Genomic DNA, 24270 nt, shown 5'->3' on the forward strand with positions numbered 1-24270 from the left:
GTGAGAAGGGTTGCGACTCCTGGTGTAAACATCTGGTGTCTGCAGCAGTTATTCAATTTTCGCTGGTTATTTACCAGATTTCGGTGTACAAACCGAAAGTGGAATAACTTCAACTGAAAGCTTTAGGATGAGTTTTTTCCTTGTTTTATTGCTTTTCACTGAAGTAGTACATCTTTAGTTTGCACATACAGCGACATGCAGTTAATTGGTCAACTACTTTTTGACGAGTGTTGGACTATAATATGTAAACATTGGTTTGTCGGACCAATATTTACGCTTGTTAACAATCGGATATTGTTCGATAACACGTTTCAGTAGCGATCTTTTGATTAAATAATTTTTACAATGAGTAACGCAACAAAGTGAGATGTCACTTAGCTAATAAGCAAGTAGTTTAATAATGGAAACACTGCACTAGCTATCTTCCTGATTGATTAGTGTAATAATGTAAACATTGCATTCGTTATCAGAATGATGTTGGTGTTGAATTTTATTTCCGCAAGGTGTGTTGGTAGGATTAAAAAATGTTTTAGGGAGTTTTCACCACTTTCACTTGGTAGTGTGTTCGCTACTGCAACGAATTTGCAGTAAATTTATACGCTTATCTATCTTTCCAAAATTAAGTGTAAAGGTATAATGTAGCAGGAGCGAATTAGTTATGATGAATTTTCAGAGGACGGTCTATCAAAATCCTATTAAAAGCAGGAATAAAAGTATTGGTGATATAATATTATTATTGGAAACAATTTTCTTTGAAAATGTACAAGAGCCCAACTACAGAGGGCTTTACTTGAAACCAGTTAAGGGAACACAGTAATGTTGATTTACCCTGCCTGCTTAGCCTTAATTAAAACAAAGCTGTTAGGTAGCTAGACTGACAAAATTGTACACTTGCTGTCAAAGCTACTAGCTTACCTGGCGCTGAATTATTCTTGCTGATCTTGTCTTTAGCCATATGTTTGACCTAAGATTATGTATTGCATTTATCTTATAGTTTACTGAGCCCAGTAGCGTCCACGAGCGTCCAGCGGATCTGCGCCGCCGAACGCCCAGTGGCGCCTAGTAGTGTCCTTGAGTGTCTGTCAGAACCACGGTGCCAAGCGCCTAGTAGCGTCCACGAGCGTCCAACGGATCCGTGGCACCTAGCATCCAGCAGTGCCTAGTAGTATCCATCGGTGCTGAGCGCCCAGTAGCGTCCGTGGCGCTGAGCGACCAGCAGTTCCGAGCTCTCAGTATAGTAAGCAACACAGGTGTTCAAGTAGTTTTCTTGTGATACATGATACATGGACACCTAGTCAGATAACACACTATTCTAGTCCGTGTGTTTTTTCTCTCCTGCTACTAGCTCTTTAATTTTAATGATATAACTTGCCCAATGGTTGCACTGCTGTAAGTTCTACTTAAGCTGTGTAGTTGTTGGGTAGGTATTATTGAAACTTATTTTATTATATGAAAATGTCATTTATATTATAAAAGTTTATTTTGTATCACATGCTCCTTTGCTTGTCTCTCTCGCTTCCTTCCCATACCATTGCCAGTTTTTTTGGGGTTAGCAATGTTAACTCTGTGATAGTGAAGTGTTGTGCAGTGGAGGAGGTGCTGTTCATCCCATGATTCTCCCAAGCAAAGGTCCCTGTTAAACTCCCCAGCCCCTGGGAGGAGGCATACTGGTAGCCCAAGGGAGGTCAGTGGGATTTGCCCATGGACAGTTTCCCCCTCAGGTGGTCCTGTTAAATCCCAGTTCCAGACAGAGCACCATTGGAAAGGTGTCTATAAGGAAGTGTCTTGTTTTTCCGCAAGTGGGTTGATCTCTGAGGAGTCGTCACCCAGGTGCTAGTGGCTCTTTATTCCTGAGTCTCGTCCACTGTAAAGGAGGACCCGTAATGTGTTGCCTTCTGTCCCTCCTAAGAAGACCAGTGTGTTACAAGTGGACCAACGTCCTTCTTCCAGCGTCTAGTATAGTCCAGAGTGCTTTTCACACGATGACAACGGCTTAGAGGGGAGTGTAGTGAAAGGATACTCTCCTCTAAGATTCAAGGAAGTCGTCCTCTTGGCATCCATCTGATGAGGCTGCATGCATGAAAAGATCCGAGTGTGTTGGCGCCAGACCTCTATCCTCCTGTGCTCCCTACTCCAGATAGTTCCTCTATGTTAGAGTCTAGCTCTTGAAAAGTGTACAGCAACTGAGCGCGTCTGTTGGTGCCTGTGTGTCCTTTCTGAGCAGGAAGGGACTCGGTCCTGCCTTCTATACCTAAAGTAATTCAAGAACTCCCATTGGTGCAAGAGCAAAGAGTACCCATTGGTGCCTCAGCTTCCACAAGCAGCTGAGTGCTCATTGGAGTAGAAGTGCCTACGTACGCATGTTTTACCTCTTCTTCAAGAGTGCTCACTGGTTCAAGAACCACCACTGGCGCTCGAACATTCAATGGGTTCCGAGCATCCATTAGCTCCCAAGCATCCATCGGCGCCCGAGCATCCATTGGCTCCCAAGTGTCCATTAGTGCCGGATCATCCATTGGAGGCCGGGCATCACTTAGTGCCTTAGTGTCCATTGGCACCCGAGCCTCCTGGATCAGTAGGAATTTTTTTCTACAACCATGGACAACGCTTACCTCTTCTGTCTTACCGACAGTGTCACAAGTCATGGCTGTCTCAGATCCTTCAGTTGCACCCATTCAAAATAAGTTGGACAGTATTTTAGGTTTTCATGAAGTCCTTTGTACCTCCTATTCAACTTTAGGCTTACTTGTCGTCGTTTTCATTGGCCGAAGAAGAAGAGGAGGATAAGGAGTTGTCTCTTGACATCCTACTATTTGCTACTTTACTACTTTGTAACGAATTCTTCAGATTTGTTCTCGCCAAGGCATCATGAAGCATACTGCTCCTTCTATCCAGCCGCAAACAGCCTTGTCCCGTTTCTTTGGTGGAAGAAGAAAGAGATAAGGAGACTCCTCCTATGACCTACAAGTCACCTCTACGCTATTTTCTAGGGAATTTCTCTTGACTCCTCACCAGTAGCTCCAATTTTGCCAGTATCTTCATATTTTAGAGCTAATCAAGTAGATTTGTCTAAGTTGCTTATTTAGTTCTTTCATTTTCTTCTTGTTAGGCAATGAAGGAAGTTAACCTTTGGCTTTCTGAAAGAATGAACAGGGAAAGGTTAACTTTAATTTCCCACTGTCACATCTTTCGACAGACAGATAATGTTTTCGGCATTGGAATTGGACAATCTTTTTAAGATTATTTTCTGTGTGGTTGTAGTAGTGGGCTTCCTTGATTGAACTGTTGGAGCTTTGGGCCGCAAAATCAAGGAATGTTCGGTGCTGGATGAGGATTTTTACAGACCTTTAACGTGTAACTTCCTACCTGGATAAGGGTATTGGAGACAGTTCCCTGGAATTGTCTTCTCCCTTTACGTTGGGGATTCTGAAGGAGAGAGAGAGCTCTTGTTCTTTCACCACCAAGGAGTGTATCGGGACACAGAGGTCTACCCTTTTTTTACTCTCCTCTGGATAGTAAACACCTTTTGTCTAAGGATACAGTGATTCAGGTATCTTCTGAGCTTTGGATGAAGTCAACCCCAAACCTTCTCTCTCTCTCTCACTCAACCAAGTGTTCTCATGTTACCACTACTAGCTCATATCCTTCTCCTTCCACGTGCTCAGCTCTTTCATGGCAGGGGGAGCTCTAGGTCATTCCCTAGACCCGGGGAAGAGTACGTCTCTATCCTCAAACCATCAGGAAATCCTCCTTCAAAATTCCCGCTACAAAGTGAAGGGGCAGTCCTCTGGGCACCTGCCGGAGCAATGTTCCACCAGTTTGGATGACTAGGAAGTAAGAGAAGAACCTTGGATCATATAGTGTTGAGAGAAGGCTACAACATTCCTTTTGAGAGTGTTCCACCTCTATTCAGCTCTCCAATAGCTTTAGCCTACTCGGAAAATGTAGAATTCAGACATAATAGCCTTAGCCTACTTGGAAAATTCAGAATTCAGACATAATAGCTTTGGCCTACTCAGAAAATTCAGAATTCAGACATTTAGTGCCCTGTCAAGAGAAGTTTTGTCACTTGCAGAAGAAGGCTATAGAGTTAGTAGTAGTCCACTAACTCCCTGGTTTTTTATGGTACTGTGCCCAGGGCAAGGGCAAATTGTAGTCCTTGTGAGCAATTGGAATCATCTTTGCTACAAGACTCCCCCTTAAGTAGAGGCAGTCTCTACTGCAAGCTCTCTTAACTAACAAGGAACGACGAGCAATGTTTCAATGCTAGCAGCTTATCTATATCTAATTCATTACATGACTTATGTTTCAGAGTAGAGTTATGTCTATTTATCCCACCTCTTGTCAATGTGGGAGTCAGCTATGTAATTACTGGGTAAGTTGCATAATAAAAATGTTTTTATAATAAAAGAAGGTTTTAATTATACTTGCCCAGTAATTACATGATTAGAGCCCTCCCTCCTCCCTGCTGATGGACATAAGCATAAATGGAATAAGCTAATTGGCTACCGCAAAATTTGAATCTATACTGCTGTGAATAACAGAAACTATAGCTATTTAATTGCTTGGTAAGTATAATTAAAACCTTGTTTTATTATAAAAATATCATATTCATGTAGTCCATCCTGAGTTCTGTCCTTACATTTTATTCTATATCCCTTTGCTGTTTTTTTGCTGTTTCTTATTTTCTTTCTTTTGCTCTTCCAATTAATGAAATTTGAACACTCCCTCTTCACCATACGTATTATCATGGGAATCTAGTTATTTCAACCCCAAAAAATTTTAAGCCCAATGTGAATATGTACAAAAGGGTTAGCTGATTAGTATGATGGGACAGAATTGTAATATAATTGTAGATTTCTTGAGTTCCGTGGTTGTTGAGCAGGGGTATTTTTTTCGAATGCACAGTACAACACCAGAAATATTTGTCTCTTATAATATGCATCGTAGGTTTAAGTATACAATATTTTTTCCTAAAACTATGGTAATGGTTCTTGTATAAACTGTGACTTGGTAGGGTACATGTTAATGCTGTGTTAATGGTTTGTTCATTAATAAACCATGACCTCTTATGCTGCGTTCCACAAATGTTGAAGCTTTACTGGACCCAATTCATAGTTACTTATGACACTTACATTTCATTTTAAAACCTCTATAAGGCTAGATAGATTACAAATATAGTTACTTATGACACTTACATTTCATTTTAAAACCTCTATAAGGCTAGATAGATTACAATCATATGAAATTTTCGGTATACTAAGAGTTGGGATTATCCACACACACAAAAAAGTTATCATATACTCAGGTATTGCCATGTTTATGGTCCTTTGGTTTCCTGTCTTATGATGAGAATGGCCCCTAAACATGTTAGTAGCAAGACTGGCAAAGGTATACCAAAGTTTAGACAAGTCAACAACTGTAGGTATGAAGAAATACAGACAAGCCAACAACTGCAGGTAAAAAAATGGCTGCCTAATTCCTCTGACAGATTTCCAGCTCATCTAAATTAAAATGTGGAGCAAGGGTCACTTTCAGGATAAATTCTCATTGATGATGTTACAATTCTTCTAAATAAAGAAGCCAGATCAAACATTAAATTCATAAAAGCACACAGTAGACTAAAGGTACAAAGGCTGTGTTATCTCATGGTATGTGTCCCTCGGTGTGTTTATTTTAGAATTACAAAATATTCATGGGATAAGATATATGGGGCCTGAACAAAGTAGAAGTATAGAACAACACTTGTTATCGATAGATGAGTAAGTCTGAAAAGATAGCGCATTTCTGTTGTCTTAAGGAGACACACCACTGTGAAAAATTATTTTGAGAGAACCGTAAGAAAGAGTGGCTGCAGCATGAATAAACTTTAGAGATAATTGACTTCTGGTAGGAAATTCCTATTGGTAGAGAGCAAAGGCATGCAATGTGTATATAGGTCCTGCACTAATGCAGTAGAAACGGACAATGACAAGGAGAGTTGAAGTTTTGAAAAGGTGAGACCTTTGAATGTCAAGTTCATGGCCTAAGTATGGCAGGAAGATGATGTATGTACTGAGAATGGGAAATAGATGGAGAGATGTGTTATCAAGAACCTAGAAGGAAGTCAGACAGACGTGTTGAGAGGGTTTGAGGAACAGAGGATCAGGAAAGCAGTAGCTGAAGTAAGACTGTAAAGGAAAGGATGATCTGAACATTTTTGGTGGTAGATGAATGTGAAGAAATTCTTGTAAGGCATAAAAATGTTTGATGAAGGAGAATTTGAAGAACTTGTTAGGATTTACCAACAGTAAGATTAGATGGAAAACAGTAGGAGAATCAAAAGGTTGGACAAAGAAAAACATACTGATTCTTTTTACTGATCACTCATTCATACATTGGTATCTGTATTTGATGTGTGAACCAATATTTGGCCTCTAGTACCTATGTATGTATACTTATTCACAGAAAAAACTGACATAGCTTTTGAGTCTCTGTTCCTGGTGGAGGGTTGAGCTTGGATCCACTGATTGGGGCTGTGAATAAAATAATTTTTTCTGGTACGCTAATGTAAATACCAGGGAGAAGCTTCTAGAAGTGACTTACAGAACTCTTGGTTGTATATTTTCCTGCTTGCAAACTGAAACTTTGAAAACTATTTTAATATCCATCTTTAGCTGTAGGCAATTTGAGGTAAGATTTTCATCTTATGGCTGTATTTTTGTGGTATTATTTTAGAAACAGTTCAAGAAACTAAATTACTATGAAAAAAGATCCAATACTATACTGTTAATTCTGCAGTGTTCTAGGTAGGACTAGTTAAATGTGTTATATAGGCTTGTGAATCACTCGCGCTGACGTCAGGTACAACCAGGGGTCCCAGTTTGTGACTTAAGTTTTTAAGCAATATATGGAAGTTGAAAAGAAAGCCTAGAAATATTAAGAAACATTAAATAAACTCCACAACTAGAAACGAGGAAAAATAGCCTGTGTGTTACGCTATAGCAGAGTCCACCTAGCTTTGCAGCTTAGCCCCTCTCACTGCATGCCAGTGATTGGCTAGCTCTCGAAGGGGGAATGACGTCACACTAGTTAACAATCTAAATGATTACCAGTATGGATTTGACTCCGTTCGGTTTATGTTGAGTATCTTGCATGAATCATGACACCATAGATTTGAGTTCCCGGAGTTGTGAAGTATGCTGTTGATATCTCTGATTAAAGATATGTAAAGTTATATATCATTATGAAGATCCTGGATAATTTTGTCTGTGCATCTGTTTTTTCATAATGCGCAGCCTAAATACAAGCACATTTTTGCTTTTAAATTGGTGTTGGCATGCATAAGCGATCCGACATAGGCCTCATTAATTGAAGCATAGACTTCAAATGTTAATATTATTTAGGATTAGTGAAGGGCATGGAAAGATAAGCATTACTGGCAAGAGTATCCATACTATGTACTGTATACTCTCAGACACTGTGGGTATCAGTTTGAATTTTAGAAAAAGCATCAAGAGGTTAATTGACAGAAACATACCTGTAACTAGTAGCCAAACTAGATTCAGTGGATGGAAATTGGCATTTCAAAAGTTCACCACCAGCCACTGTGGGAACTACCCTATATAAGGTAGCCACGTTTTGAAATGGAAAACTTCCTTACGTATTTTAGTAGCCACATTTTGGAGCAAAGTATCAGCAGAGGGTGTGAATGTTGCCAAAGCAAAAATAGATTTAATGATAGTTATTGACCAAACACTTATGATTTATTAATTTTGTTTTAATTTTTTTTTTTTGACGTTCCTAGATAGACTAAATACCCTATTTATGTCAAGGTAATTGTAGTGAGGAAAGAAAAATAGGGCATTTAAAACTGTGTACTGTTATTCAGCAAAATCAGCTCTTGCTCTCATTTCTAAGCACCAATTATAGCTGATTCACTTAAGGTAGATTCTTGGGTGAGCCCTATGCCCATGAGATGCTTGTTTGGCGGCCGCTGATTGGCTGGGAGCTGCCTACCTCCCGGTACCAGCCAATCAGCGGCCGCCAAACAAACGTCTCAGACGTAAGCATAGGGTTCATCCAAGAATCTACCTTAAGTGAACCAGCTATAGTTCAACCAATAAAAGGAAATTGTTATTTGAACAAATAAATCTGATTTAAAATTGCACATTGCTGAACAGTATTTTATAATTTATTTTCATTCAAAGAAACTGCCATATTTGGGTCAAATATTCTATACAGTAAAGAATTCACCATAGAAAAAGAATGAGATGATTTATGTTAACTTCCGATATATTGTTCATGGTTATTGAAAATGTGTATTGGCACTACTGTTGTTTCCCATTCATGCAAAAATTAGGTATTTTGTGAGAAAACCAGTTAAGTGAATAGAAATCATATTACCGTATATATCGGCGTATAAGTCGACCGGAAGATAAGTCGACCCCCCAATTCTGAGTAAATTTTTATGATTTTAACTAATATCGGGTATATTAGTCGACCTTTAGAATGTGAGGCCAACCGTACGCTCAAAATAAGCAGCATGGTAAAACGTATCATATAAAATAACCTGTAAAGCCTGGATTCCTGTACCGATATGCCAAAATTATAAAGATTCACTTTTTGTTACCGGTAGATAAGTCGACCCCCTAATTTTGGCATGATTTTTTGGGCTAAAGGGTCGACTTATACGCCGAAATATACTGTAGGTATATACTTTATGTGGTGATTGGTGTACAAGGCTAATTATTAGTGGTCACCTCTCCCTAAGATCTTTGGGAAAAATTATACATGCAGAATTGAGATTAAAGATAAGCAAAAGTAATACAGTTGTCTGTATTCAGGCAAATTGTTTTTCAGTTTTGTTGAAAAAGAAAATGAACCATATAGGAATACATAGTCCTAGCCGGGTCAGATATTACCATAATTAAGCATCTGTAACTGGAATGAAGTTACAGTTCATTAAATAAATAGAATCATTGAGATGGGAAACAAGGATGTGAAATGGTTGAGTTTTTGTACACAGTTTGCTCGTATTGGAAATTGTAAAATTCTGCAGTCTTTTGCTGTGTAGTGTGTAAATTTATTATCTGAAGTTAAATTTTGAACTAATATACAAAACAGGTAGGTATCAGTTTTGTTCTTGAGATATATAACAGGTATCAGTTTTGTTCTTGAGAGTTTTTGACCAATGGACAATCTGATTTCAGGAGTTGGTGAAGCACGGTGTGCATGATGTGGTCCGAGTTTGTGAACCAACATACAAGACTGATGAGCTGAAAAAGGCTGGCATTTCAGTTTTGGACTTAGTTTTTGATGATGGAACATTCCCCCCAACAGAGGTATGCAGTTAAGGAAAATTTACTGAAGTAATTTTTTTTTTTTTTTACGCTAATGCTAAAGGAAGATTCACACTATGAAGAGTTAGAGTTTTGGATAATTTTTTTTTTTTTAATAAGTTTTATAAGTTTTGCAAGCAGACAAATTTTAAACAATGAATTGTACCATTGTTATCAGTAATTAATTTGTACTGGGTTCCTCTGGCCACCATAAGAGTTGGAAGACCCAGGTAGGAGGTGAGTTGAAATTTTGTGGAAGATACTGGGAAGATATTATTGGCAGAATTTCCTTGAGGTTAGTTTGCCATTCATAGCATTAGATGTGATATGTCGAAGTGAAGCTTTTAAAATACAGTGTATGGGTGTAGAATAAAAGTTGTGATATATATAAAAGCAAACTTTATGATACAGTTTATATGTCTTTAAATTGCATTGATACATAATGAAGTGCATGAGGAAGAAATGTTACGAACTAGGAAATACCATTATGTGTCACTGCTTTATATCAGGTTTTGTTGTTGGTAGTGAAATATCTGTGAAATATCTGTTCCCTTCATGGTTTGTTTTTGTTTCATTTTTATTTATTTATTTTTTCTTTTTGTGATCCCCTTCAGTTTACATTCCTCCAATTCATACATTTGTTGATGATTCAGCACACTGTAGTATTATGTCTTCATTCACCTTCAAGCTGTATTTTGTGTACTGGATTTTTCATAGGACCCCATGTTCAGCTTGTGATCTTATATGGATGGAAAGTCATGTCATACAGCATGACTAGAAAGCTCTTATGTAGTGCCTTTTCCTAATATATGGACATTTCTTGTTGGCTCTGGCAGATTCAAGTAGGATAAGTGTCATACTCTTGAAATTGTAAAAATTTATCTTTAATTTTGTGATGAAATGATTTAAGTGCATAAATATACTCAATAGCAATTTTGCCATACACAATTTTAACTTTTATTTTAGATTGTCGAGGAGTGGCTTGGATTGCTACGACGACGTTTCCGTGAAGATCCAGGATGCACAGTAGCTGTTCATTGTGTGGCAGGTTTAGGACGTGCACCAGTGCTGGTGGCCATTGCTCTAATTGAGCTGGGACAGCGTTATGAAGATGCTGTTGAACTCATCAGGCAGTATGTATATAAAGTGAAAGTTGCAGTTCACAAGATATGAGTTTAGATCTTATACTCATGGTTTTTTCTTTAAAAATACATATGCTGTATGGTGAGAAGTGCAAGCAAGAGTCAGGTGCAAGTTCCATATTTTGACTGAAACACAGGTAAAATCCCTTCCAGGTTCAGGGACAAATCATGTGGCTGTTGATTTTAGATTTTTGTTAATCATTATATGTGAACCTAAGCATTGGACATTCTGTATAGAGTTTTTCTAGGAACTGGTAGTCAAACAAATTTACAAAGTGAATTAGAGTGCAGATTAAATTTGAAATTTCATGATTGGTAGCTTTTCGTATTTCCTTCAGTGCACCTTTGGTGTAGGGATTACTTAAGGTACATTGCAGAATCCCTTTGGCCCCTAGCTGCAACCCCTTAATTCCTTTTACTATACAGGTGGTTACCAGTTATTGGCAGGGGTTCCGTTCCTGGCCGGGCGCTATAAAGTGAAAATTGCCATTAAGCAAAGAATGAAAGTCTAAGGCAGTTAAAGTACTTATGGCACTCTTATGGCACTGATAAGCGATTATTGGCACCACAAGTATGGTTTACTCCCTTAGACTTTCATGCTTCGCTTAATGGTGATTTTTGCTTTGTGTTGCCATAAGAAGCCTTATTTTTTAATGGATATTTTCAAAAACTGCCATAAAACCAAAGTTCCATAGAGCGAAGCAGCCGATAACTAGGACCACCTGTACTTCCATTCATGTTCTCTTCAATCTTACTTTCCGCCCTCTCCTAACAATTGTTTCATATTGCAACAGCAAGGTTTTCTTCGTGTTACACCTTTCAGACCTCTTACTCTGGTTCAGCGCTGAATGGCCTTATAGGTCCCAGCACTTGGCCTTTGGCTTAGATTCTACATACAGGTAGTGTTCAAGTTACGATAATTAGTCTTACAATAATCCGATTTTACAATGGGGATAGTAAGTAATATATACTGATACGATAATATTTGGAAAATATTTTAAATTTTGCTCGGAATGGGTGCAGCCCAGCAGCGTACAACCAGGCAGCAAGAGAGACAGACCAAATTGCAATAGCCTAACTGTATCCCATATTCTAGTTAAATATGTTAAAAAAAAAACAGCAAAAGAGAATTATGATTGTTTTGTTTTAACGTTTTACTTTTTTGGTAAATGTGTACAGCCGTGAACAACTGAACGAGAAACGTTTTGCTAAGTACAACCGAATTGGATAACAACATCCACTTGGCTTGTATTTCGACCATTGTACGATAGTAAACAATTAGCGCAGTTATGTTATAAATGACGTTATGTATAATAGGACTCATATATTTTTAGGTAATAGCTGTTTGCTATAGATCAAAGATCAGCAAGGAAACATACTGTTAAATTTAAACAAAGTTGTAGTTGAAGCTGAGAACACTTTTAGAGCTGCTAATGACTGTTATTGTGCATCGGTAACAAAGATGAAACTCCTGTAAACTTATCCGATCAAACACAACTGTAGATAAAGTTGAGAGAGAATCATTTTAATCAAAACTTCAGGTCTTGAAAGAATACAGTTTACTACTGTTTTCATGTCGAAAAGATATAAATAAGTTAATGGTAAAGCTCGTACCATGAAGAAATCAAGTGTAAATAGCGAACGGAATCACATAATTTTTCTTACGCAATAAACATGCCCACAAAGTAATCTGTTAACGAAAAAAATAATTTAGTTCCCAACAAAACGTATTAAATTCATATTTCTGCTTAAAATTAACACGTCTTATAACAAAAAGATGACCTTGTCTCATGTAAGTTAAGTATCTAGATATTCTTTTATGCTAACAAGAAGCAAAACAATTTGCTCCGAATTGAGTTAAATGCAACTAAATAAACTCGTATTCTCCATCAGCTGATTTCCAAATCAAAATATTGACTGCTTTGTTAGTATTTTATGATACAATACGCAATATGAGAATACATACAAATGAGAATACGTACATACAATATAATGGGATAGAGTTATGTATAATTTTTAAAAGATTCACGGAAAAGGTGCATATTCGTTATGTTTTTTATTGCGTAATTATGTGTAGGTGTCAGCAGCCTGATAGGTATCGCTCAATTATGCCAATATCGGTCTGAATCTGAGTCCGATTGACCATGGTATCTATCATCATATACGCTAGGCTAATTTGTTAATGTTATTCAGTTTCTCTGAGTACTGAATTATCATGAGCCAATATGCATTGAACATAAAGAATTAGCTGAAATTAATAATTACTCTGCCGTATATGTATAAGTATACTGTGTAGTGTAGGGTAGCTACCCTATATGTAAAGATGGTACTGATTACCATAGTGTAGGCTAGGCTATATTCAAGATATGGTTTTTTCAACATTCGATGGGTTTTTCGGAACCTAACCATATCGTAAATAGGAGAATACCTGTATATTCTAGTTCTCTTTACTGATTGAGTAATATACGTATTACAGTCTTGAAGAAAGCACTGCCAGCGTTTTAGCTGCTGTTCAATTATGTGAAAGAATTCTGTAATTTGGGGCCTAGATTAAGAATGAAAATTTTAAAAAATGAATAATGTGTTTGATGGTCTTCCCAGATATGGAATTTTTTTTTTGTCATCTGTTATTTTTAAAATTTGTTGTCAGTTTTGGTTTATATAATCCTCAAAGAGTAGTTTTTCACTTATTCATATTTGCATTGGGTACTTTAGAAGTTTTATGCAGTTAATATTCCTTTTGTGTTTTTATGTTTTATAAGTTTTTTACTAATGGTGGTCGTTATGATTTATCATTGAGAGTAGTTTGCTTTATTAAGGTCCCTTTAAGTTGTTAGTTAAAACTCCTTTAAATTGCAAATTAAATCTTGAAACTGGTTTCCAAATATTTGAAGCTTTTAATTTCCAAAAGGATTGTTAATATCAGTTGGTTTATAGCTTGAGATGTCTATCACAGGAAGCGTCGTGGAGCAATCAATGCAAAGCAGTTGGCATATCTTGAAAAGTACCGTCCCAAGTCCCGGCTTCGACTGAAGAATGGCCACAAGACTGGTGCATGTTGTGTGCAGTAATCTTTTGCACCTCAACTCTGTAAGTATATTGTGTCTTGTGTTTTTAAGTTTTACTCTATTGTTTTGTAGAAAAATCAATTGTTCATACACGAAACAAACCTTCGGTCTTAACATTAGGATTTACTAGCGCCAAGCTGGAAACCGGTAGAATTAAAATTACACTTGTGAGATCCAGGGACTAATGGCATCTATACCAGGTCACGGGGCATGTATACCCAGAATGCCCACGGCTACCTGTGACCCATCAGTTATTTTCCTACCGCCTTTAAGATAAGACGTGTTACTGTCTATCTCATTTAAAGCCGGTTTCTCAGTTTGCCCGTTCTTTATCCATTTCATTTTTTATTTTTCATTCCTTTTCTTTCTCCAAGTGTGATCAGTGTGTGGTAAGAGTGTATACGTGGTATGATGGAGAATTTTGCCTCAACATCGGGATCGTCTACCGCTTCGAAGAGGAGACAAAGGAAATGCCCAGGAGTCAGTGGCTTCCCTTGTTCTAGGTTCCTAACTTCGGTGTCGACGGATCCTCATCCAACGTGTAGTAGGTGCAGGGAAAACGTATGTACGGTTACTAATCCGTGTTCTGTTTGTCGCGGTTGGTCGGTGGAACAGTGGAAGAAGTTCTATGGGAAAAGCCAATACAAAAGAAAGGGGGTGACGCCATCTTTGGATGACCAAACCTTACCGGCTTCTTTTGTATCGGTAATAAACCAGGCTGCTCCATATGTTTCTCCACCTGCTTTTGAATTGTCTCATACCCCTTCGGTTTCTCCTAGCGGTTCTGTATCGGAAACGTCAGGAGGGGCCTTGGGTAATTTTATGAATAATTTGCACTCTCCTTTGTTCCCAGCAAGTAGAGGGGGAGATCCGCCATCTTTGTTCCAGGCTCCTGCTACTCAAGCGCATAGGTTAGATGGTACGTGGTCAGCGCTAGGCCTACCAGGCGTACCAACCTTGGATGGTCTGCTTGCGCATTATATGACGTCACGGTTCCAGCAGGGTCCGGCAGCGCTGAATGTCCCTCATCCCCCGGGCTTGCAATTTATGGGAATTAATGCTGCTGCTTCACCATCCCACTCAGTATTTACAGCGATGCAGAACGTGGGAGGTAGTTTGGCAGCAAACGTGCGGTTGCCAGCAGAAACCTCTCAGTCTCTCCCTACGAGAGGGATGACGTCACAACATACGTCACACTCTGAGATGGCAGGCGTGATGACGTCACAGACCGATTCTCGGCCTTTTTCGCTGCACCCAGACGCTAATACGCCTTCTGACCCGTCAATGCAAACTGTAATGCAGAAATTACAGGATATAGAGGAGAGAATGAATAGAGACAAAAAGAAAAAGTGTGATTCGCCTTCTTCGTCTTCTTCCTCTAGTTCGGCGTCATCGCTAAGTCCGATAACGTCACGGCGAGCGCCAGTCAAGCGTTGGAGGAGGATTCGGGAGTTCCTAGCGGATCCTCGGGCCAAGAGGAGAAGAATCAATTCTTCCTCTTCTTCGGACCAAGACTGTCATTTCCAAGTCAGCAAGAAGGTCGGAAAATCAGTGGCTATTAAGCACAAGGTTGGCAGACGAAGCCGTTCGCAAGAGTCCGAACAAGCGAGAGAGGTGACGGCCGGCGAGCTAGCGGCCGAGGCGGAGTTGCCAGTTCGGATCGCAAAAACTGCGATACCTCTGGTAAATCGACGTCGGCGGCGAAAGGTGCAGCAGAGGATGGAATGCAGGTCCCAGTTTCGCCCGTAAGGCCGTTCAAAATACGTACGAAGGACGATAAGGCTCCTATTAAAAGTACGAAAAATAGAGAGTTGGCAACCTCGTCGGATACGTTCGTGGAAGGCAGTGTCCGTCTGGATAGAAGGCCGAGGCCGGGCTCGCCGACGCTCGAAAACTATGCCAATGCTAATAGAGACGAACTTACCTCTGTCTTAAGGGAGCCTTCATCTTGGAGATCTAGACGAGATTCTCGCTCTAGATCCGTGAGCAGAGAAAGGGTGAGACGTTCTCGTTCCCTGCTGACTATCTGGGATCGAGCCAACAGCGGCCAGCAAAGATCAAAGAGACCGCGGCCTGTAGGGGCAGGCGGCCGTGGAATTCCGGGCCGTCTGTCAGAAGATAGAGGCGAGACAACATCTCTCGTGACGGAGAGTGGTACACTAGAGCCGGAGGAAGGAGAAAACCAAGAGTTTCTGGCCTCGTATGCAGAGGTTATTGATTTGATTCGTCAATTCAATAGCCTTTCGGAGAAGACAGAAACACCGGCCAGTATGCTTCCTCCTGGAATTGACATGGCATTTGGACTAAAGAGGGATACCAAGGTGTCGTATGAATTGCCTTGTTCGAGTCATGCGGAATCGGTCTTGCAACACGTAAACGCAAAGATTGCAGGGAGGGATAATTCCTTAAGATCTAATAGATCATTTAAATTCATTCCCCCTCCAATGATAAAGCAAAGGAAATATTATACGACACCGAAGGTCCCTTTGTTGTCTAGACAAATGAACCCTAATGTTGTAAGGTTAAGGCCTGGATTAACCTTGGATCAGGTTAAAATGGAGTGCCCTTCGATGACGTACCAAGAGGCTGCTACGTTAGAAGCAACAGCTTCTTCTGTCTTTCAGGCTGCGTCCTGGTTAGACCTTTGGTCAACAGCAGTGGCGAAAATTGCATCCTCGGAAGCAACAAGGAAAGTAGTGGATGAACCATTGTTCATTAGATTACTACAGTCAGGGTCCAAGGCGATTGCGTACCTGACAAACGTAAGTGCCAATGTTTGGGCAAATATCCTGCTAATGAGGAGAGATGCAGCATTGGCTAGACTAAGCCGCAATGTGGATTTGGATTCCCTGTTAGCAATGAGGAAATCTTGGAATCGCAACTACTGTTGCCAGAGGTCATACTGGAAGAGGCGATAGATAGAAGAAGGATGGACACTAACGATAGGTTGGTGCAACAGGCAGTTAGGAAAACCTCTAACAGTCAAACTACTCCTTTGGAGGGAAGACAACAGCAGATGTCTCGAAAGAAGACAGTGAGACATAGCATCCCTAATAGAGTCACAAGACCCTCTTCCCCAAAGAGGATAAATCATCGGCCCTTTCACAATAGAAACAACAGAGGAAGGGGCAATAGGGGAAGAGGGAGAGGCTCAAGAAGATAGGATGGGCGCCTCCCATCACTCGGCCACACCAGTGGGGGGTTGCCTGGCAAATCACTGGAAGGTGTGGCAGGAACTAGGGGCAGAGCAGTGGGTGGTGGATGTTCTCAGGATCGGGTATTTGATTCCGTTCGAGGTAACCCCGCCCCTGACAGATCAACCATTACCCCACGTCACTTATGCCCACAAATCTCAGAAGGCCACTATTCTGCAGGACGAAGTGAAGAAGATGATGGAAAAAGGAGCTGTGCAACAAGTATGCAGTCCGACAAAAGGCTTCTACAGCAGGATTTTCCTGGTACCCAAAGCCAACGGGGAGTGGAGGACAGTAATAGACCTGTCAACGCTGAATCTGTTTATAAGGAAAACCAGTTTCAAGATGGAAACTCCGAAAACGGTTCTACAAGCAGTCAGAATCGGAGACTTTATGCTGACAGTCGATCTAAAGGACGCATACTTTCAGATACCAGTCCATCAGTCTTCAAGGAAATTTCTCTGCTTCAGTCTTGCAGGGAAAGCTTTCGAGTTCAAGGTCCTGTGCTTCGGATTGACAACGTCTCCTCAAGTTTTTACAAGAGTGTTCACCCTCGTGTCGGCGTGGGCGCATGCTCAGGGGATCAGGCTAATAAGATATCTGGACGATTGGCTGGTGATAGCAAAGTCCAGGGAGAAATTACTCAGGGACGGGGCGGCCCTCCTGCAGCTTTGTCACAGCCTAGGTATTGTGGTGAATCAGCAGAAGTCGCAGCTGGATCCAAGTCAACGTTTGGAATATCTGGAATGGTGATAGACACAACACAAGCCAAAGTATTCCCGACAGACCAAAGAGTAGAGAAATGCAAACAAGTGGTGAATGCCTTTCTGGGAAAGGAAAGCAGACACAGCCAGCAAGACAGTGGCAGGTGGTGCTGGGAATCCTAACCTCCCTGGAGAAGCTAGTACCACAAGGAAGGCTACACCTTCGGTCCCTACAATGGAGGATGAAGGATTTTGTGGTCACCAACAGTAGATCACCCGTACGAGCAAATTCCCTTGTCGGCAGAAGTGAGGAAAGACTTGCTGTGGTGGGTGGACGACGACAATCTGACAGTGGGTGTCCCCCTTCAACAATCCTCCCCAGACCTCTTGCTGTTCTCGGATGCGTCACTAGAAGGCTGGGGAGTCCATATGGAGGAGTTGATGGTGTCAGCAAAATGGAGTTGCAAGGACAGAGAACTCCATATAAACGTGCTGGAGTTGAAAGCAGCTTTCCTGGCTCTACAAGAATTCAGGGAGAGAGTAAAGGGACACTCAGTGGTATTGATGTCAGACAACACCACAGTAGTAGCTTATATAAACAAGCAAGGAGGCCTAGTTTCTCGGCAGTTACATGTGATGACAGTTCAACTTCACCAGTGGGCTATAGAGAACCTGGTAGACATCAAGGCCAGGTATATTCCGGGAAAAAGAAACATAGTGGCCGACAAGTTGAGCCGCAGGGATCAGATTCTGGGAACGGAGTGGTCCCTACACCAACTGGTAGTGGACAGGATGCTCATGTTGTGGGAAGGACCGATCATAGACCTATTCGCAACCAGGTACAACAAAAAGTTGGAAGTGTATTGTTCAGTAGTCCCGGACGCAGAGGCAGTAGCAGAAGATGCGCTACAACACCCCTGGGACAATCTGGACGTGTACGCATTTCCTCCATTTTGTCTAATCCGTCAGGTTCTGAACAGGGTAATGCGGTCTCAGAACCTCAAGATGACCCTGGTAGCCCCGTTATGGCCGAAAGCAGAGTGGTTTCCAGACCTACTGGAACTCCTAGTAGATGTGCCAAGAGAGTTACCTCCATGGAGCAACCTTCTGTGTCAGCCTCACGTGGAGAGGTACCACCAGTCGGTGAAGTCCCTATCGCTTCACGGGTGGAGACTGTCAAGTATCTCCTCCGAGAGCGAGGGTTTTCGCAGAAAGCAGCAACTCAGATGGCAGGTAATATCAGAAAATCATCTGCGACAGTATACCAAGGGAAGTGGTCAGCATACTGTGATTGGTGTCGTAGAGGGAACGTGTCTCCACTCGGTACCACTATTCAGCAGTTAGCAGAGTTTCTGATATATCTCGGAACAGAAAAACATATGTCTGTATCTGCAGTGAAGGGGTACAGGGCTGCTCTAGCCTCAGTCTTACGAATGAAAGGAGTGGACATATCGTCTTCATGGGAGTTGGCCATGCTGATGAGGAGCTTTGAACAGTCATGCCCACCAAAGGAGCTAAAAGCCCCAGATTGGGATCTGACCAAGGTACTGAGTAGTCTGACAAAACCCCCCTACGAACCACTAAGGCAGTCCACGGATAGGAGCCTGACCCTGAAGACAGTCTTCTTATTGGCCCTGGCTTCAACCAAAAGGGTGGGGGAGCTACATGGCCTCTCATATCTCATAAAGCACTCGAGAGGTTGGAGATCAATGGTGTGTGAGTTTGTCCCAGAATTCGTGGCAAAGACCCAAATCCAACAACAATAGTAGACGGCAGATTCGACTCCTTTACCATACCTTCCTTGGCAGACTTTGTAGACAACGACAAAGCTGAAATGCTCCTGTGCCCCGTCAGGGCACTAAGGGAGTACTTAAAGAGAACAAGGCACCTCAGGCCGGGGTGCCAGAGGTTGTTCGTAAGTACAGGACGGAACAAGAAGGAAGTGTCCAAGAATACAATATCATTTTGGCTAAGGGAGACGATCAGAGATGCTTATACTGCAGAAGACAGAGGGTCAGATAGCCAGGTGGGAGCTAGAGCTCATGACATCAGGGGTGTGAGTGCTTCCCTGGCATTTAAGAAGAACATGTCTGTGGATAAAATTCTGAAAGCTGGCGTGTGGAAGCGCCAAACAACTTTCACCTCATTTTATTTGAAAGATGTTGCCCATAGATCCTTCACCTTTTCCTTGGGTCCAGTGGTGGCGGCCCAACAAGTGATATAGTTCATCCAGTGCCCCTGGCGGGTCAGTTTGCGTCTAGTCTAAGATGAAGGTATGAAAGTAGAATGAATGGGATGACTGGTCTTTTTTCTTTACTACTTTCTTCCTACTCCTTTAACTACGGGCAATATGAAGGAGAGTACCGTCATGTGCTGGAACGGACTAGATGCAGGTGAGATGGTCAGCCATACTGTGAAGCTATCTTAGCTGATGATATACTTTTCAGTAGCAACACACCCCTCTGGATAATAAGGAAAAGAGGGGTGAAGGTGGATCCAGTCGCAAGGGACAAGAGTAAACAGTAGAATGGTATCTACACCCAGTGGGAGGAAACCAATAGATCCGCTTATATCTTTGGTCCTAGGTTCATTGTCCATTCTCTTAGAATTTCCCTATATATTCGGAAATGGATAAGGTGGCAAACTCCCAGTCAGTTGTAGAGACTTACCTCCCTCCAATAGTAAGTCTATCCTAATGTTAAGACCGAAGGTTTGTTTCGTGTATGAACAAATACCAAATTTGTAACTAATTTGTATTTTTCATAACTAACAAACCTGAGGTCTTAACAGTTAAAGGCCCACCTCGAACCACCCCTCTAGCAGTCTAAACTGGGTTAGAAATATAACTGATGGGTCACAGGTAGCCGTGGGCATTCTGGGTATACATGCCCCGTGACCTGGCATAGATGCCATTAGTCCCTGGATCTCACAAGTGTAATTTTAATTCTACCGGTTTCCAGCTTGGCGCTAGTAAATCCTAATGTTAAGACCTCAGGTTTGTTAGTTATGAAAAATACAAATTAGTTACAAATTTGGTATTTTTCATATGTTGATGTTGCATGTGTTTATAAACTAACAACAAAGTTAAGTACTTAAATCTGTTGGAGAAATATTATAGAATTATTTCTTGGTAGATTGTATTTCTTGAAAGTAAGTAAATTATGGTTTATGGTGATAAATTCAGCTTCGCATAAACTAGTAAGCCCTAACATGTATTGGACATTACTCTTAATTTATTTTCTTGGAGTACTAATACAGCTGATTTAAAATTATAGTGTTAATTATTGGTAACGTATTCAAAATCTGAAGCTTATGCTAAAGTCATGTTGAATTTTTTGCTTATCCTCCAATAGAGTGAAATTGGTCTGTCGACCCGCTCTCTCTCTCTGTGTGTGGGGCTGTTTTGGTCCCAATTCATCTCCTGTGGTCATCTTGGATCTTCAAAATTTGGTTTGGTGTATCTTGTTTACTACACTTTACATCAGATATCTTTCATCACTTTTCTTCTGGACGATAAAGATATCTCAGCCTGTCAAGCACCTTTTCACTTACACAGTGTAACCTTTAATTAGATGATTATGGGTATTATTATGGCCTCAAATCCTATGATTGATTTGAATAAAATTTTTATTCTTTAGCCTCACCTCATTGCAAATTCCCTAAATGTGCTCTGCTTGTTATTGTCAAGTGATGTTAAGTTTTTGGTAGAGAAAGAATTGACGTTAAGACCTCCACTGAATTTAGTGTCAAAGAATTGACGTTAAGACCTCCACTGAATTTAGTGTCGAAGAATTAGCTGGAAGTTGGAAAATCTGAGTTATCTGTTTGGAATAATTCAGTTTTTTCCTAGGAGTTGTAAGATTGAGAAAAGTGCTCTGTGGAAACTGTCTACTTTATTCTTCCAAGACCAGCAGGGAAGTGGTATGAAATAACCCCCTTCTCTAGTATCTACTCATCTCATTGTTTCGTTTTCACACCTGAAATGTTTTTGTAATCCAAAATTAACCCAATAGTTAGTTGTGTATTGTTGCGCACAATTTTAGGCAGTGACTTTTGTACTCTTTTTCTATTCATGGTCTTTTAATTTTGTTTTCAGATGGTGATCCTCTTTGGAAATCTCATGTGATGCAGATGGGAACAAATTGAAAATAGAATGTCTAAAATCTCTAATTACATAAAAGGGTCTGGAATTTTTAACCCACTGAGACGTACGATAGAAGGGTTATTGCCAAAAATGGGATGAAGTTTCAGTTGTTAACAACAAATAATAATGGAAAAAAAAAAGTAGATTGGTGTCTCATAAATATTTTGCTCTCTTGCAATTTGAAGCTTTTTATGTGTTGTGCTAAATTGAAGTTTATTTTTTCTTTAGTATTTTTGCTTTTGTCCCATTTTTAGCTCAAACCCTAGTAGAAGATGAGGTGCTCGTGCACCTTTAGATTGTAAACGTTGTTTTTAGTCAACAGAAAACCTGTTGTATATCTCACTTGATGATAGTGCATTTTGTTATGTAAATATGGTAGTACGTATTTTCATTTTTTGTAATTTTCACTTGGAGAAATATTGGTAAATGTATTCAACTTGAAAATTTGAAGACTGCCCCAAAACTTTTGAATGTGTATTGTAAGAACCTATCTTGGATTTTACTGCTGTCAACTTTTTAACTTCCTGTTTCTAGTCTAAAGAAAAGGAAACTTACTTTTCAGACCATGGTTATTATTTTGAGGTGCATCAAGCTATGGCTTCTGTTTTTACCATTTCTTATATCATTGTAGTTTTGGAAATTGCACTTTTTTTTTCCAAAACCAGAAAAATGATATTTTTAAGGCTGATAAAAAGAAATTGTTAATTTTTAAGACTGAAAAAGTTGTGTTAAATATTACAATATTTTTAGTCCTCCAAATTATGGAAAAATATGATTATTAACTGGGTGTGGTGCCTATTTAAAACCTGCCTTGCTGTTTACTCCCTATCATATGTACAAGAGAAGTTACAAGAAGGTACTTGAATGACAACCCTTTGCCAATGTATTTTCACATTTCATGTGATAACCTTATATAGGACTGACTGACTTGGTTTGATGCACTTGGCTTTCATTTCTCTAGGGTGAGTCTGTTTGCAGATTGAGACTCTTATTAGATATCATTGTAACAGACTTGGTTCTCTTGGTGTCTCTTACTAATATGGTTCACAAAATATAAAGCATTATCATAACTTCCCAAGTATAAATTAACCTTCTCTGCATTTGTTCTTTGTTGAAACAAAATTTAAAGAACTATACCATCCAAAATTTAACAGACTTTTAAACCATCCAAAATATAAATGACCTTTCTATCATTTACTCAGTATAGTTCACAAAAGTTTAGAGTTACCATACCATCCCAGCAATGGTACTGGTGTAAAGATTTAGACAAGGTAGTTGGATACCTTAATATGCCATGCTTGGCACCCCATACTACACCGCCCCTTATCCTTCTTTTATTGGAAGGATTTCTTTTCACAATAGTTAGATCATCCCTTTATCATCTTTTTCTTTAAACTTCTTTCTTTCTTTCTTTCTGGGTATTTTTTATTTCTGTGAAGGTCAAGTCCTATAACATGGCCATATTAAGCGCAAGCGGTGGCCAGGTCATGTCAATTCTGCTTAAACGAAAAGTCGTTTTGGCTCTCATTGACCCATGTGTGTTGTTGCGTGGGACTCCTGGTGGCACCAATGTGGTGTATAATGACTTCAGCCCTGTGTGGAGCTTGCCAGGACACACACACAGCCTTTGTAAGTGTCTGTATTTTTGGCTACGATAGCAGTGTGAACTTGTTCATAATAAAATGGTTTTTTGGTATTGTGTTCTTTATTTTATCCTTATGAAGTTGTAATAGTAGAAATAGTTCAACTAATGAGGGATAAATTTCAGTACTCCAGTGCCTTCTTGTCCCCTTTAGGTCAACTGCTATACCAAATTGAAAATGCCTATAGGAGATTGTCCATGATGAGGTAAAGGCAATATGCTGGGAAGTGTGAGCTATCTGGTGAGAGCTTTTGTAATAAACTGACAACTTGTCATCAGCTACATTTCTGATTTTGTACCTTGCATTTTTTATCTTGGTGAAAAGTAGGTCATTATTCCCTTAAATTCTTTAACATTAAATTTTGCAATAATTTGTAAAATAACCAGTTATACTACACAATGCTATGCTTCTGGCAATGATGGTAATGTCCTATAATCAGACTTTAGTTTGTATACCTGGGGACAAAGTAATTTAATTTTCTTTACACTGCACTACAAATTATATAAGCAAAAAAAAAAAAAAAAAAAAAAAAAAAAAAAAAAAAAACTTAAATCCTCTCTACACCACTACAAGTCCTAGATTGACCAAGCTGTGCTATGATGCATACACAAGGTGCAGTAAGTGTAGAAGGCAGGTGTGTACAAGAGAGCTTAACTGTCCTTAGTATAAGTAAATGGGAGTAGGTGGAAGATTTTACAATCACCGAAATAGGTTAGAAAAGAACAGGAGCAGGAAGGTGGCTGCTAGAGCTGAAAGTAGGGATTCTTCCCTTAGGCCTAAGGCAGACTTCTTCCATCCACCCCTGGTAGTAATCTTTTACTTAGCCTCAGCCCTCCTCTCCCCCTTCCCACTCCAGTGCTCAGCTCCCATTCTTCCAAACCCGATACTATTTCCAGTCTAGTGTGTAGGATTAACTCCGATGCAGTGCACCATGAAGGCGTGCGATTGTGCACAGGAGCTTTCCGATCGTCCCCAACAAACTCACTTTTGGTGGAGGCAGGTGTTTTGCCCTTAAAACATCACCGTAATTTAATAACAATACAAAGAGGTCTTTC

General features: G+C 40.1%; 1 protein-coding gene across 2 annotated transcripts in view; it reads left to right on the forward strand.

The window, feature by feature from the left end:
* LOC135224394 (PRL-1 phosphatase-like) overlaps window positions 1-23268 on the forward strand; it is a 48343-nt gene extending 25075 nt beyond the window's left edge. Inside the window, exons 3-6 of one of the 2 annotated variants that reach the window (XM_064263358.1) lie at window positions 9192-9323; window positions 10287-10453; window positions 13419-13552; window positions 20782-21482. In XM_064263358.1, the coding sequence (XP_064119428.1) occupies window positions 9192-9323; window positions 10287-10453; window positions 13419-13533 (414 nt within the window). In that variant the 3' untranslated portion in view covers window positions 13534-13552; window positions 20782-21482. Of the gene's footprint in view, window positions 1-9191; window positions 9324-10286; window positions 10454-13418; window positions 13553-20781; window positions 21483-21524 lie in introns of those variants that run through there. The other variant, XM_064263357.1, reaches the window with a different exon arrangement.
* The last annotated feature ends 1002 nt before the right edge of the window (window positions 23269-24270 follow it).

This window comes from Macrobrachium nipponense, chromosome 12 (assembly GCF_015104395.2).
Source record: "Macrobrachium nipponense isolate FS-2020 chromosome 12, ASM1510439v2, whole genome shotgun sequence".
NCBI classification, from domain to species: Eukaryota; Metazoa; Arthropoda; class Malacostraca; order Decapoda; family Palaemonidae; genus Macrobrachium; species Macrobrachium nipponense.